The sequence below is a fragment of the Hemitrygon akajei genome, chromosome 1 (assembly GCF_048418815.1).
Source record: "Hemitrygon akajei chromosome 1, sHemAka1.3, whole genome shotgun sequence".
Lineage (NCBI taxonomy): Eukaryota > Metazoa > Chordata > Chondrichthyes > Myliobatiformes > Dasyatidae > Hemitrygon > Hemitrygon akajei.
The window spans coordinates 108427404-108442557 of NC_133124.1; the positions used below are offsets into that span (position 1 = coordinate 108427404).

The following is a 15154-nucleotide window of genomic DNA, read 5'->3' on the forward strand; positions in this document are numbered from 1 at the left end:
CTCACACACTGTCTACTTACTTGCTCTACTGGTGAACTAACCTCCTCTCTCATAGTTTCCTCAAATTGATTTCCGCCCCCCCATCTTACTAGTTTAAAGTCTGCCCTGTAGCCCTAGCAAACCTCCCCGCTAGGATATTGGTCCCCCCAGGATTCAAGTGTAACCCGTCCTTCTTGAACAGGTCACGCCTGCCCCAGAAGAGGTCCCAATGATCCAGAAACTTGAATCCCTGCCCCCTGCTCCAATCCCTCAACCACGCATTCATCCTCCACCTAATTCCATTCCTACTCTCACTGTCGCGTGGCACAGGCAGTAATCCCGAGATTACTACCTTTGCGGTCCTTCTTCTTAACTGCCTTCCTAACTCCCTATACTCTCGTTTCAGGACCTCTTCCCCTTTCCTACCTATGTCATTGGTACCTACATGTACCACGATCTCTGGCTCCTCACCCTCCCACTTCAGGATATCTTGGACGCGATCAGAAACATCCCGGACCCTGGCACCAGGCTGCACTTCTGTGGGAGTCTTAAGGGAGAGGAAGTTTGTTGGTTTGGTACAGGTCATATGTATTCAGGGGAGGATGCCGTGTGCGACTGAGAATAGGGTGCGTGATGGGAGTGAAGCATTTGAAGGTTGAGATATGGGGAGGTAGGTATTGTGTGCATGCAAGAGAACAGATTTTCATTGCCTGTAGCAAGAGAAGTTTTCTATGGCACAAGTAAAGGATGATATAGTTAGGGGATCAAAGCATTATATGATTAGAATTAAATAAAAATGGCTGTCTTAAAAAATTGGCAATGATGTATTTCTTCAGCCTTCACTGAAAAATGGTTCCTGAGATGTGGAATATAGCAACATTTTCCAGTGTCATATAATGAACCTTTTTGACAGGGAGCAATGTCGTAAAGCAGCTGCAAATTGTTAGCAGACTTGAAGTTTGTTCACTGTAATTCATTTCCTCATATTTGTCAGTAAAAGAGTCAAAGATTCAAAGACAATATGGAGCTTGGCCATCAGATGTCTGAAGTCACAAGTGTTGTTTTATACTTAGCTTGACTGCTGAGTTCAGGATCATTTTTGTTCTGGAAATAACCTGATTTCTCTGTTAGCCTTGTAGTTTACTTCCACTCATGCTGGAGATGAGGTACAAATTTGCAGTGAGAAAGATCGAAAAATGACTCAGGGCAGTGATGCAGTCTTGTTTAACACCGGCTGCACTGTGGTTGGTTTTGTGCTTCTTTCAGTTAAGATGTCACCTACCCAATATTATGAAGCAACCATAAGGTGAAAATGAATTTCTTTGCTTGTTGAATTTGAGGAGTGCACTTCATAGTCCCACTTGATGGATGAAGTCAAAAGGTTTTAATTGTTGCTGTTGTTTGCATTTCTTTGGAGTTCTTGAGTAGTGAAAGTAATGTCTATCCCTAAATCAACAAACCTTCACAGCTCTTAACGCACTGACAAGTGGTGATTGAAGAGGATCAAGAAATCACTTTCCCTGTAATACACAATTGTGAGATCCCCCTGCTATAACCACCATTTGATTTGTCTCTGTTATTGAAGATGGTCACATCCCTGGAATATCTTCCTCTTTCCAGATAGGAATGGCATGTTTGGAGATTTGTGATTGGAAGACCCTCTTCACAGAAAACTAAAATTCTGTAAGGACACTGTCGGCTCCCAAAGCTTGTTAATTTTTAGTTAACATTTGACTTCTTGTTGGTTATAAGTGACAGCAAGTATGGACTAAGTAAGTTGCTGCACTGTGGAGTTAATGTCACTCAGATCAAAGATTCTCATATACAGAGAATGCTCAAAGAAACTGCTTGCCTACTTTTGAGAAATTCATTTCCAGCCTTGGCTCCCAATTCGATGCAACCTTGTGTGTTTAGCTCCTAGGTGGCTTTCATCAAAGAACTTGTGCACTTCATGATTGTCAGAGTGTTGTTTAGCCTTCTTCACTCATTGCACGTGCCTTTTGCTCTTTACACCATGAGTTTTGTCTTGAGTCACAACCTTCATGTGCATGAAGAGCTTCTTTTCACTTGAGGAATGGTAGAGCTTTCAACCAGGCAGGTCATGTTGTATGCACTGCTGACACCAGGCTTACAGAGTGGTCTGTTCCAGGCTCTGTCACCAGAAAAAGTCATTAACTCAAGGTTGTTCCCGAAGCCACTGAGAGGTAAAAAAATGAAACTTCCCCATTTGCTCCTGTGATCTATGACCAATGATTTGTTAAAGTGGAAATGGAGTATTTGGTATGGCACTAAGCCATGCACTAGGACCACATGGAACCCCAGAATAAACAACAGAAGGAATTTACCACTTTGCATGTTATCTTTTAGCCCACCCTTTTGGACACCACTTATCCTCTCTGTGGATCCTACATTGACTTCAGCTATGTGGAGAAGTAAGTGGAAGAAAGTGAATTCAGGCAGGGTACAGAGATGATCTGGTGCAGATAAATGTTCAGAATGAGGAGATTGAGGATGTTATGGACAACCTTTGGGCTGGATGAGAACTATTCCAATTTGTGCTGGGAAACATGGGGAGAGATAATTGGGTCCCAACTGAGATGTACATGTTTTTGTTAGACCCAGATAAGGTTCCAGAAGACGAGTAGAAAGTTAGTGTTCCTTAAGAAGGGCAGCAAGACTGAGCCTGGTAACTATGTGTTGGTGAGCCTTGTGCTATTAATGGAGAAGATCCGGAGGGTTAGGGTTTACTACATTTGGAAAGGCTGGAGCTGATCAGGGAAAATCTGTGTGGTCTTATTGGGGAAGTACTGCCACATTAGTTAGATTCAATACCTTAAGCAGGTAACTAAGAACATTGAAAACAGGATGATGGGTGTCATCTAGGTAGACTAAAATAAGGCACAAAGCCCTGCTCAGTAGGCTGGTCCAGAAGTTTAAAGTCCATGGTATCCAAGCTGAGTTGGCTCTGGCAGAGACCCAGCATGGACCATGTGGCTTTCTTCCATCCTGTAACTTTCTCTGATCTTAAATTGCCATGGCATTAAAAAAAGTTAAGAAGTTTCTGGCTGTTTAGCTTCATGTGTTTGATTAAGTTCTTGGGTGATATACAGCCATTAGGGCAGTTTGAAGAAAAGGGATAAAACATTATCCTTGAAATATTTAGATATAGAAGATAGAAGAAAATGGCTTTGTGGGAAGTTTAATGGAGGGGAAATATTTGGAAAGAATACTAGATTTAGAGGGGAAATACTAGAAAGGAAACATTTCTTGTGGTGGAGAGCATGCTTTCTTAACCTCAGGTCTAAGTACAAAGCAGTCTAAATCAGGAAAGGATGGGCTAGAGAAGATGTTAAAGACTGATACAATGGAACATGGTGAGTTAGAAGAATAGTGAGGGTTGGAGTGTCTGTGTACTGGGCTTCATGCAGGAAAAATAGAAGAATTATAGGCTTAACTCATGTAAAATAACATTTTTATGTTGCTGATAGGAAATGTTTTGCAAATATCAGATTTGGAAAAGACCAGGTCTTGGATGAAATAAAATTACGTAGAAAGCATTTTAGCTCATAGGAAGTTCATATCTTTGTTTAGTTGATAGATCTGATTGAATTTTCTTTTTGAACGCAGCTAGAGTGCTTCTGTTTGAAACAGCAATTATGAATAATTGTATTCAATCATGCTTAAGTCACAACTAAAGTGTCAAAATCAGTGAACGGAACCAAGAACGCTAGCAATATGTAGATAGCCCTACTAGAAGGGCCTGACACCCAACCTCTTTAGAAGTGACGCAGGGCAAGTTGCTGATGTGTCAGTGGGAGAGTGCTTTGGGACCAGAGACCATAATTCTAATAATTTTTAAATAGATAAAACTAGTGTGTAAATTAAAATCCTACATTGGAGCATGGCTAATTTTGAAGATAGGAACTTGAAAAGGTTGATTGATAGGGGGTGTTAGCAGGTAGAAAGGGAGGGGATGGCAAATGGGAGGCTTTAAAAATCAGATGGGGATGATTCAGGGCCAACGTGCTGCTTCTGGAGAGAAGTGCAGGGCTGGCAGGATAAGGGAACCCTGGTTGACAAGGAGTCTTGAGGTTCCAATCAGGAAAAAGGAGGAGGTATAAGCAGATGAAATTGGGAGGACAGTAAGAGAATTTGAGACATCCTTGGTAGATAAAGTAAAGGAGAATCCTAAAAGATCTGAACTTTTCCTCTCCCTGTACCGTTCTAAAGAATAGGTCCCAGTAGGGATCAGTGTGTTTATCTGTGTGTGAGGCCACAAGAGATCGGGAAGGTCTAAAATGAATACTTCTCAGTTGTAACACACAAAATTCTGGAGGAACTCAGCAGGCCAAATCTTCGCAAACTTATTCCTGCAGCATTTTGTGTGTGTTGCTTGGAGTTGCAGCATCTACAGATTTTCTCTTGTTTATGATTTCTCAGCTATACTTTGGAGAAGGATATGGAAGTTACAAAGTTCAAGAAAAATAACAGTGATGCCCTGAAACATATCGACTTTTTGAAAGAGGATGTGATGGCAGTATTGAGGTGCATAAAAGTTGATAAATTCTCAGGGCCTGGCCAGGTCCGTTGTGGGATATTGTGGGAGGCAAGGAAATAAATTGCTGAAGTCCTGGGTGAGATTTTTAAATCTTCATTAGCTAGGTGATTTAACGTAAGATTGGAGGGTGGTTAATGCTGTACCTTAAAGAAGAGCTGTAAGGACAAGCCGAGGTAAGGTTTGTGATGACACCAAAATTGATGGTGTGGTGGTTTAATGAAGAATGTTATCTAAAGTTACAACAGGATCCAGATCTGTTGGGAAAGTGGACAAAGGCATGGCTCTTGGAATTCAGTTCAGGCAAATGTGAAGTAATACGTTTAGGGAGGTTAACTTGGGGTAGGGCATACACAGTGAATGGCAAGGTCCTGTAGATCTGCAATAGAGTTCCCTGACCCTCCCCCTCCTACTTTCAAATCTCTTAGTATCTTTCCTTTCAGTTAGTTCTAACATCGGCCCGAAACGTCGACAGTGCTTCTCCCTATAGACGCTGCCTGGCCTGCTGCGTTCCACCAGCATTTTATGTGTGTTCCCTGAAAGTGGTGACATAATTAGACAGTAAGCTGAAGAAGGCAAATTGAACACGCCTTCATCGATCAGGGCACTAAGTACAAGAGTTGGAATGTCATATTATGGTAGTACAAGACATTGATGAGACCACACTTGGAGTATCATGTGCAGATCTGGACATATTAAAGGAAGGTGTGATTAAGCTAGAGAGGATGTAGAGAATGTTGCTGGGACTTGGGGATTGAGTTATTAATAAGCTGATAAGGAAGGCGGGCTCTGTCGTGGGCAAAGTACTGGAGAGTTTAACATCGGTAGCTGAGCGAAGGGCGCTGAGTAGGCTACGGTCAATTATGGAAAACCCTGAACATCCTCTACATAGCACCATCCAGAGACAGAGAAGCAGTTTCAGCGACAGGTTACTGTCGATGCAATGCTCCTCAGACAGGATGAAGAGGTCAATACTCCCCAATGCCATTAGGCTTTACAATTCAACTGCCAGGACTTAAGAACTTTTTAAAGCTATTATTAATGCTTTTTGAGCTAGTGATTTAGATGCATATCATATTATTACTGAGTTAAGTATTGTATTGTATGTAATGAGTTTTTGCTACAACAAGTGTATGGGACATTGGAAAAAAATGCTGAATTTCCCCATGGGGATGAATAAAGTATCTATCTATCTATCTATCTATCTATCTATCTTATTAGAAGAGATTGGATGGGCTGAGACCACTTTCTTTAAAGCATTGAAGGATGAGCTTATAAAGATTTATACTATCATGAGAGGCATAGATAAAGTGGATGGTCACGGAGTTTTTCCCAGGATAGGTAAGTCAGAACTAGAGGGTGTAGGTTTAAAGTGAGTGGGGAAAGATTTAAAGATGACTCAAAGGGCAAGTTTTTCCACACAGACTGTTAGGAGACAAATCTCAAGATTGTACATCATATACATACTTTGATAGTAAATGTACTTAATGAACTTTATGCTACCAGAAGAAGTGGTGGAGGCAGGAACATTCGCAATGTTTAAAAGACATTTAGAATGGTACAGGGAGAGGAAAAGTTTAGAGGGAAATGGACCAAACACAAGTTTAAAAAGGTCTAGCTCAATTAGGCTCTTTGGTTGGCACAGATAAGGCTGAAGGGTCATTTTCCATACTATGTGACTTGGTCATCACCCGGTTGCTCTTCTTCTGCAGCTGATAAGCCAGGCGTAACATGTTGGCTGTAATTAGCAGCATTGGAATTGAAAATTAATCTGTAATATTGTGCTTTGTGTAACTTGCCAGTATATCAACTTGGCTCAGTTAGAAACCCAATTAGTTCTTTAAGAACAGTCGAATTGGCAGCTCAATATTTTGGGTACAGGGTTTTAGGTAAAAAGGAAATTGGAAAGAAAGCTGACATAGCGATATTGGTTTACCACACTATTGCAACAATGAGGAGGAATTATATTATTTAGATCAAGAAATGAAGATACTTGCATTCAACTGAACCAAACAAGGACAAGCACGCTGCTGAAGTATACAGTATTAGGGGAAGGTTAAAAGGCAGCTATGTGTGCACATTTCTGACTAGTACAGAAATTAATCAATAATAAAGGGAGGTTTTAACCATCTTAGAGTTAACCCTGTAAAATTGTAGTCATTTTAAATCTGCATGCAGCTTGATCAGGCAGTTCTGGACTTGGTTTAAGGGAAGAGCCATCAATGGGAATTTAGGCATTGTTCTGAAAAAGGGTAAAGATTGAACTTCAGTAAGATTGAGTTAATTTAATTAACCCAATTTCCTAATTTATGTAAATATGTATGGTGAATAAAGTTGATCCTTGACTAGGCTGGAAACTGCAGTGGGAAGTATTCAAAAAATAGTTAAGCGTGACTCCTCACTGTCCTAAATCCTGCCAGTAATAACCAAGGAGTTTTGAAGATGTGTCAGGAATATAGGCTTTTTGATAATGTAATTTAAATAGATGACAGTGTAATATAAATCAGTCCAAATTGAAATTTCCATTTTAAGAAGGAAAGAGATGCTGTAGTGCATTAATATTTGTGCAGCTATCTTTCAAGTCATTCTTAAGTCAAGGTTCTCCTTCCTGAGCTAGGGTTTGCATGGATGTTAATATTCAAGAAAGGTCAATAGGTTTCTTGTTGTTCAATGCATCATTAATCCTTCAAATAGCGCCACCATTGTATCCTGCCCTTTGCACACATTGTCTTTGCTGATTTCTAATACAGCTTGTTACAAATGTCTAATTTTCACTTCCTCTGTAGAGTCTTAAGAGCAAAAAAAAAGTGTAACTTACCGTCTCATTGGTTTGTTGGTTCCTAATGTATGCAAATTGACTGCAACATTTATTTTAAATTGTCCATTATTCTTGAAAGTGTTTAATAGTCAATGAACTATTTTAATATGCTTGAGAGATGTATTAAGATTCTGTACACATTGAATACATCTGTTTTGTCATCAAAGTTGGCTCTATTTTCTTGCATTCTGATGCTACGTAACAGTTGCCATACATCTTGTTTTCTTTATTTTTATAGGCAACTGAGTCAAAGAGTCCAACAAAGCCCCTCTCATCCAGACCACCATCTGCAGGTGTGACAAAAACACCCAGTAACACGACTGTTAAGAGCAGTACAACATCACTACAAAAGGGAGCAGCTACTGCTGGGTCAACTCCAAGAAATACCACAGCCTCTACCCCTAGAAGACCAACATGTACGTTACAATATTTTCATGTAAGGGGTATTAGAAGGGTCAGTACACTGTGTTAGCTAATGACTTTATAACCTTGTATGTTTTTGGTTCTTACTTGCCATTGTGTGAGGATAGATGATAATTTCCTCCTCCTATGATGTTTTTTTGTTTAATTAGTTGTGCTAACTGAAATATATCTAGATAAAATATATACACTTTTAAATAATAGCATGAGCATTTGTAAATATTTGAGAAGGCAGAGCTTCTTGCTGGCTTCTTGGTTCTTCTGAAACTTGACCTTAAATGTATTGGGTGTTTGAGTTGAGCATAGTTACATGCTAAATATCAATAGCCCTCACCTAATGAGTTCAAAACTTAATTTTTTTTCACCGATTACATTTTGAAATAATAAATTGCTTCCAATTGTGAGCCTGTCTCAAACCATTTGTTTCCTCACACAAACTGATCAGTGTGGATTAGCTATTTTATATCAAAATACAAATATAAAATCTTTCAGTCCGGCTCAGTCCATCCTTCAGAATGACCAGAATTATGACTCAAGAATGCTCCTTGTGGAATTCTTTGGCCTTAGGTCATGCAGTTATAGCATGTAACAATGGGCTAAGGCCCAATCTCTGAGCAATTTTAAGCAAGGATCATGTAACCAAATCTATAAAGGGTTTTGTTTTTCCTACCAAAGGAAAAGGGTGTTTATAAAGTTATAAGGTTATTAGAGTAGGGAGAGACTGTTTAGAGCTAGCACCTTAAATTGGTAAAACTATTATAACTCTTTAAACCTTTTATTTTCAGCTATCAAAACTGAACCAAAATCTACAGAAGTTAGGAAGCCCCTGTCTGCAAAGTCTCCCTTGGGTAATGTGTGTTTTTTTAATTTCTCCTTTTATTATTGTGCATTTCACTTTCTTTGCAATACTCCTCCTCTCCCCATCCCAACTTTGTCTTTACCCAACGTGTTGGCCATCACTGACAGCAATGGCTTTGCATTAGCACATAATTATCTATCTTTCCACACTCCTGAATTTTCTTGCTTGGGATGTAGTTACATGTGCACCAGCTGTCATCTAGTACTTCATTTATATTTGCATTCCTTGTGTGTGATTAGAGAAAACATAATCACACACATAAGAAGACATAAACACAAGAGATTTGGAGGATGCTGAAAATCCAGAGCAACACACAGGAGATGCTGGAGCTACTCAGAGGGTCAAAGAACAGTTGAGGAATCAACAGTTGACTGGAAAGGAAGGTGAAGAAGCCTGAATAAGAAGGTGGGGGAGGGGAAGGGGCATATGCTGGCAAATGATAGGAGAAGCAAGGTGAGGGGGAAGATAGGTGGGTGAAGAGGGAGCGATGGTGAGAAGCTGGGTGGTGATAGTTGAAAGAAGTAAAGAGCTAAAGAAGAAGAAGGAATCTGATAGGAGAAGAGAGTGGACAGTGGGATAAAGGGAAGGAGAGGGCACTAGAGAGAGGTGACGGGCAAGTGAGGAGAAGAGAAAGGGACAAGAAGGGTACCAGATTGGGGAATGGAAAAAGAGAGAAGGGGAAGGTGAAATTACAGGAAGTTAGCAAAAGAAATGCTCATGCCATCAGGTTGGAGGCTACCCAGACTGAATATGAGGTGTTGCTCCTCCAGTCTGAGCGAAGTGCTTGACACCAATCTACGTTGGATCTCACCAATGTAGAGGACGCCACACCGGGAGCAGCAGATACAATAAATGACCCTGTCAAACTTGCAGGCCAAGTGTCACATCATCTGGAATGACTGTGGCTCTGAATGGTGTTGAGGGAAGAGGCATAGCCTTCACTTGACAGTCAAGGCTACATTGAACAGTTGACTACAAATTTGGTGCTTTTATTTTGGACATTTGTTTTTGATGCAAGTAAAGCTTCCTTGTAAGTAAACGCCTATAACAAATGAAAATCCTGATCTTCTGTGGAGGGATCCTCAATTTGAGAACTGTGGTATAACCTAAAATGCTCATGGAGTCAGTTCAAGGACAGATGGATGTTTACTTGTGAAAGAATGTTTGAGGAATAGGAGAGAGCAGTGTAGTATTTAGTATTTAGTATTTAGTATTTAGTGTAGGCATCTAGCTAATTTAGATGACATGCATTGTTCATTACTGTAAAATAATGTCATTGTTCAACACGTAACTAGATCAACCTAATCTGGAAACAATTTATTTTTGTCAAGATTATAGCTTTCTTCTTGTTTTGATCTTAGGTGAGACGGGTCGCCCAAAGGCTACTTCTACAACCTCTATTAAGAGTGCTGGCACTACCCCAAGTACACCAAGCACACCTCTTGGTGTGAGTAGTCCTGGAACACCATCATCTAACACTTCTCGGGCACCCAGAACACTGGCTCTGAAGACAACAGCTGCTTCTGAGGCAAAAAGAGTGACACCTATTTCCCGTACAGCTTCAAAACCCACTGTAGCAGCAGTTCCAAAGCAACCACGACCAGCTAGTGCCCCAGCTCCAGACCTAAAAAATGTTAAATCAAAAATCGGATCCACAGATAATATCAAACACCAACCTGGAGGAGGAAAAGTAAGTGGTTTCTTATTTAAAGATAAATGAACGTCAATCATTTGATTCAAGCACACTTTGATAAATTAAGTGAGAAGTAAGCATTGGAAATTTGAAATGAGAAACACATTAGTGGAGAATGAAGTTTCCTTTGTTCATCAAAGTTCAACCATGTAACATACTAAAAAATGTTAAAAAATGACTTGAGTTGAAGTATTGCTTTCTGTTTACTCAGAATATTCAAACAATGCAGAACAGTCACGTACTCCAAGAAATTTTTGAAAGTGCAGTTCTATTTTAAAAAAATACTAATATACTGTACGGAACACTATTTGTTCTAAATATTCATTTCTCTTAATAATTTCCTCATCATTAATGTTTGCACTGTTCCTATTAGCCTTGTTGAACTTATTTATCTTTCTGATTTAATATTCAATGCATCTTGTAGCTTTTGAATATTCATTTGTCTTCTGTTCCACTCCTTGTCCAGCTCATCCATTAATTATGGGGTAATATTGAGAATTATAAAAGTATTCCAAGAAATATCAAACACTTAGTTTGAAGATGTGTATTATTGCTGCAAGTTTGTATTCCAAAAGAAAATTATCAGCCAGCATTTGAAAGAGTAAATATAATTGTGAGGTTTGACCTGAAGTCGTAACTATGAAGTCTACTGCCCAAGATTCACTCCCCATTCAGTTACTGAATAACTTTCGTTTTGTTTCCAACACATTTTCCTTTTAACTCTAATTTAACTATTGTGAGAATAATATAGAATTTTATGGCAGAGTCCCAACTGTGTTTGTAACCCAGTGAAGCATGTTTACCAGTTTTGTTAACTCGCCTCTCTGCAAGTTTTTAAATTGTGTTATAAATTGTGTAATGTGGCCCCTAAAATCTAATCAAAATTAAAATCTATAATACAAAGTTTAATGTTAGGAATACAGGAGAAAAGTATATAGGGTTAATTCCAATATTAGGACTGCTGCATTGGAAGTTTTAGTTAGTAATCTTATAGGAAAGGATCCCCTTGCATTATAATAGGGGAGGATTTTTTATTCAAATTGATAGCAATGTGATAAATTTGAAACAGTTATAAAAATAAGTGAAGTCGTAAAGTTATTATGGCACGGTGGCCTAGGTAGCAAATGACTGGAAAAAACAGTGATAGAATCATTGAAAGTATTTGATTCAAAAAAAGGCCATTCTTTTCTGTACCTGTATGAAAAGAGCTACACAGTTTAAGACCACCATTCAGTACAAACTCCAATTTTTCATGTATTGTCCTGTAAGTTTTTAATGTGGTGAATTTTTTACCATCCTTTCAGACAGTAAGTTCCAGTCCCTATCAACTTCCAGTGATTTTTTTTTCACTTATTCAATCTACTTTCCAAAGTTTTTGATCTCTCTATTACAGGAAATAGATCTTTCCTGCTTTATGTGTATATACCTTAATTAGATTTCTTCTCACCCACCTGTTCCAAAAATGAGATCGTGGCTGCCCAATCTTTCCTCATAGCTAGTCTTCTAGTCCTGGCAATATTCTTTGAAATTTAGAGACAGAAGCTACAGATGCTGAAATCTGGAGCAAAAAAAAACAAATTGCAAGCAGAAGTCAGTCAGGCAGCATCTGTAGAGGGAAATGGCCGGTTGATTCTTCGAGTCAAGGCTGTTAATCCAGAATGGAAGAGTAGAGGGGAAATGGCCAGCATAAAGAGGTGGGAGAAAGAGGAGGGAAAAAGCTGGCAAGCAATAGATAGGTCCAGGTGAGGAGGAGTAATTGGTGATGGAGGAGGGAACAGTGGAAATAATGACAGGCTAGGTCAAGAAAGGGGTGTAGATAATGGAATCCATGCACCAGCTTCTGTTTCTATCAGATTCCATCATCTGTAATCTTTTGTTGCTTCCGCCTGTCACCTACCAGCCTCTGTCAGTATTTTCACTTTCCCTTCTCCGTATGGATTGTGAAAGATTCTACTCATCCCTACCGCAGTCCTAACTATCACTGAAGTGCCTTTGAACAAACATGAGAAAATCTGCAAATGCTGGAGATACAAAGCAACACACACAAAATGCTGGAGGAACTCAGCAGGCCAGGCAGCATCTATGGAAAAGAATAAACAGTTGTTGCTTCAGGCCGAGATCCTTCATCAGAACCTGATGATGGGTCTCAGCCCAAAACTATCGACTGTTCGCTCTTCTCCATACATACTGCCTGGCCTGCTGAATACCTGTTAACAAATCTCTTTGCTTCCTATATAGAGCTAATTTTAGTGCTGATCTCACTAGCAATTTTGCTTCATTGACTAGACTGTTTTATGGAACCCTTTCAGACCATGCTACTGCAAATCAATCCATGCTTATTGTTTTCGACTTAAATATGCTGTCATAAATAAAAATTTATACTGTTGTTCAGAGTTCATTCTAATAAATTGCCCATCACTGATGTTAAACTGTCTGTCCTTTGTCTAAACAATCCTCTAATTCCTGGCCCACTCCTGGAGACATAGAACACTGCAGACCAGAATCAGCCCCAATGGCTCACCTGTCCACTGATGTACACCTCGACTGTAGATCTCCATACCCCTCCCATCCATATTCCTGTCCATGTTTCTTTTACTTTGAATGTTGAAATTGAACCCATATGCACCATTGGCAGCTCATTCCATGCTGTCACCACCCTATGAGTGAAGAAGATTCCCCTCATGTTCCCCTTAAACTTTTCCCCTTATCACCATTAACCCATGACCTCTAGTTCTAGTCTCATCCAACCGAAGTGGAAAAAGCATGTTTGCATTTACCCTATCTATACCCCCTGTAATTTTGTATATGCCTATCAAATCTACCCCCCTCATTCTCCTATGCTCTCGGGAATAATGTCCTAACTTATTCAACTTTTCCCTGTAATTCATGTCCTCAAGACTTGGCAACATCCTTGTAAACTTTATCTGATCTATCAGTTTTACTGATATCTTTTTTATATGTGACAAAACTGCATTCAATACCCTAAATTTGGCCTCACCAATATCTTATGCAACTCTTACCATAATATCCCAATTCCTGTACTCAGTGCCTTGATTTATGAAGGCAAATGTTTTGAAAGATCGCTTTATGATCTTATCTGTCTACTTTCAAGGAATGATGGATCTTTTTTCCCTGGTTGCTTTATTCTTTGACACACCTCAGACCCCCACCACTTTGTGTGTAAAACTTTACTCTGGTTTGTCCTACCAATGTACAACATCTCACATTTTTCTGCATTAAATTTGTTCTGCCACCTTTCAGCCCATTTTCCCAGCTGTTCAGGATCACACTGCAAGATTTAATAGCTTTCCTCACTGTCCACTGTGTCCCCTGTCTTGATGTCATTTGCAAATTTGCTGATCCAGTTCATCATATTATCATCCAAATCATTAATATAGATAAACAGCCACAAACTCAGCACAGAGTCCTATGCAAATGACTAGTCAAGCTTCAAGTTGGAGAAACAGCCATTTGCCACTAGTCACTGGCTTCTCCCACTAGCCAATGTTGAATCCAGTGGACTACTTCATCTCAAATGCCAAGCAACTTAACCTTCTGGAGCAGCATCCCATACAGTTCTTGTCAAGGGCTTTGCTAAAATCCGTGTAAACAACATTCACAACTTTTGAACATAACTATTTTTTCATCAGCCTTCTTGGTTACCTCCTCAAAACTATAAGATAGAAACATAGAAAACCTACAGCACAATACAGGCCCTTCGGTCCACAAAGTTGTGCCAAACATGTCCCTACCTTTAGAAGTTACTGGGCTTACCCATAGCCCTATATTTTTCTAAGCTCCATGCACCTATTGGTTAGACATGACCTACCAGGCACAGAGCCACGCTGACTATCCCAAATCAGGCTGCCTTTACCTGAATACATACACGGTATATCCTGTCGCTGAGAAAACACTTTTAATAATTTAGCCACGACTGACTTCAGGCTCACTGACCTATAATATCCTGGCTTATAGGAGATTGGGGGTTGGGGGGGTGTGAAAAGCAAGCAGGAAGTAACTTAGTTGTTTCCAATCTGAAAATGTTTTGGAGTATAAGTGCATAAAGAACTCAGAATGAATTCAAATACATTGGAAGTGAGAAGTGTGCTATATTTTTAAAACATTGATCTATTGTGTTTTGTTGGTATGTATTTTAAATGACTAAACTGGGTTAATCATTTGATTCTTTTAAATTTCAGAACATTCTCTCTTGAGTTTCTCCCTCATTACATTTGCCTGTGTACTTGTTTATTTTTCCATCCCTTTTTGGTTGTTTATTTAGGCTAAATCAGTAGAGAAAAAACCCGATCCAGTAAGATTGAACCGAAAAGTTGAACCCAGCACTGTGAATCGAGTAGCTAAAACCACAGCTACGAAAGATAGCCAAAAACAAACCAATGGCAAAGTGAGTGGATGACAGTATATATGAATATTTTTTCATTATGTTCATTTTTAAGTTGATACATATGTAAGCATTTCAATCTCATTCGTTTTTCAAGCATTTCTGCAGATTGTTTATATCACTGAATGGTGTAATAAATTACCACGCTAAGCTTTTACTTCTAGGAGCTTCGGATCCAGTCAAGCTTAACATTTGTATGAATAGCAACAACTTGCACTTTTACTTCTGATTTTCAAGAAAACATTGCTTTCCTTCATTCTTCCCCTGGCTGCAGTATGTTATTACCCCTAGCCACTCTCCTACATCCACTGCTTTCATCTCTCTTGCCCCTAATGCCTGTAGACATCTTTTTGGTCCTTATTCTCAGAAGGAGTCCACCCAGACCATTGATACTTGTTTCTGCTCTTTGATTTAGTTGTATTATCTAT

At 39.4% G+C, this 15154-nt stretch overlaps 1 protein-coding gene across 9 annotated transcripts in view; it reads left to right on the plus strand.

Moving 5' to 3' along the window:
• LOC140729553 (uncharacterized) overlaps nt 1-15154 on the plus strand; it is a 281549-nt gene that overhangs the window by 234908 nt on the left and 31487 nt on the right. For 8 of the 9 annotated variants that reach the window (XM_073049421.1, XM_073049432.1, XM_073049452.1 and 5 more), the window contains 4 exons: nt 7591-7768; nt 8558-8620; nt 9993-10321; nt 14607-14729. In XM_073049421.1, the coding sequence (XP_072905522.1) occupies nt 7591-7768; nt 8558-8620; nt 9993-10321; nt 14607-14729 (693 nt within the window). The remainder of the gene's footprint in view (nt 1-7590; nt 7769-8557; nt 8621-9992; nt 10322-14606; nt 14730-15154) is intronic. The other variant, XM_073049470.1, reaches the window with a different exon arrangement.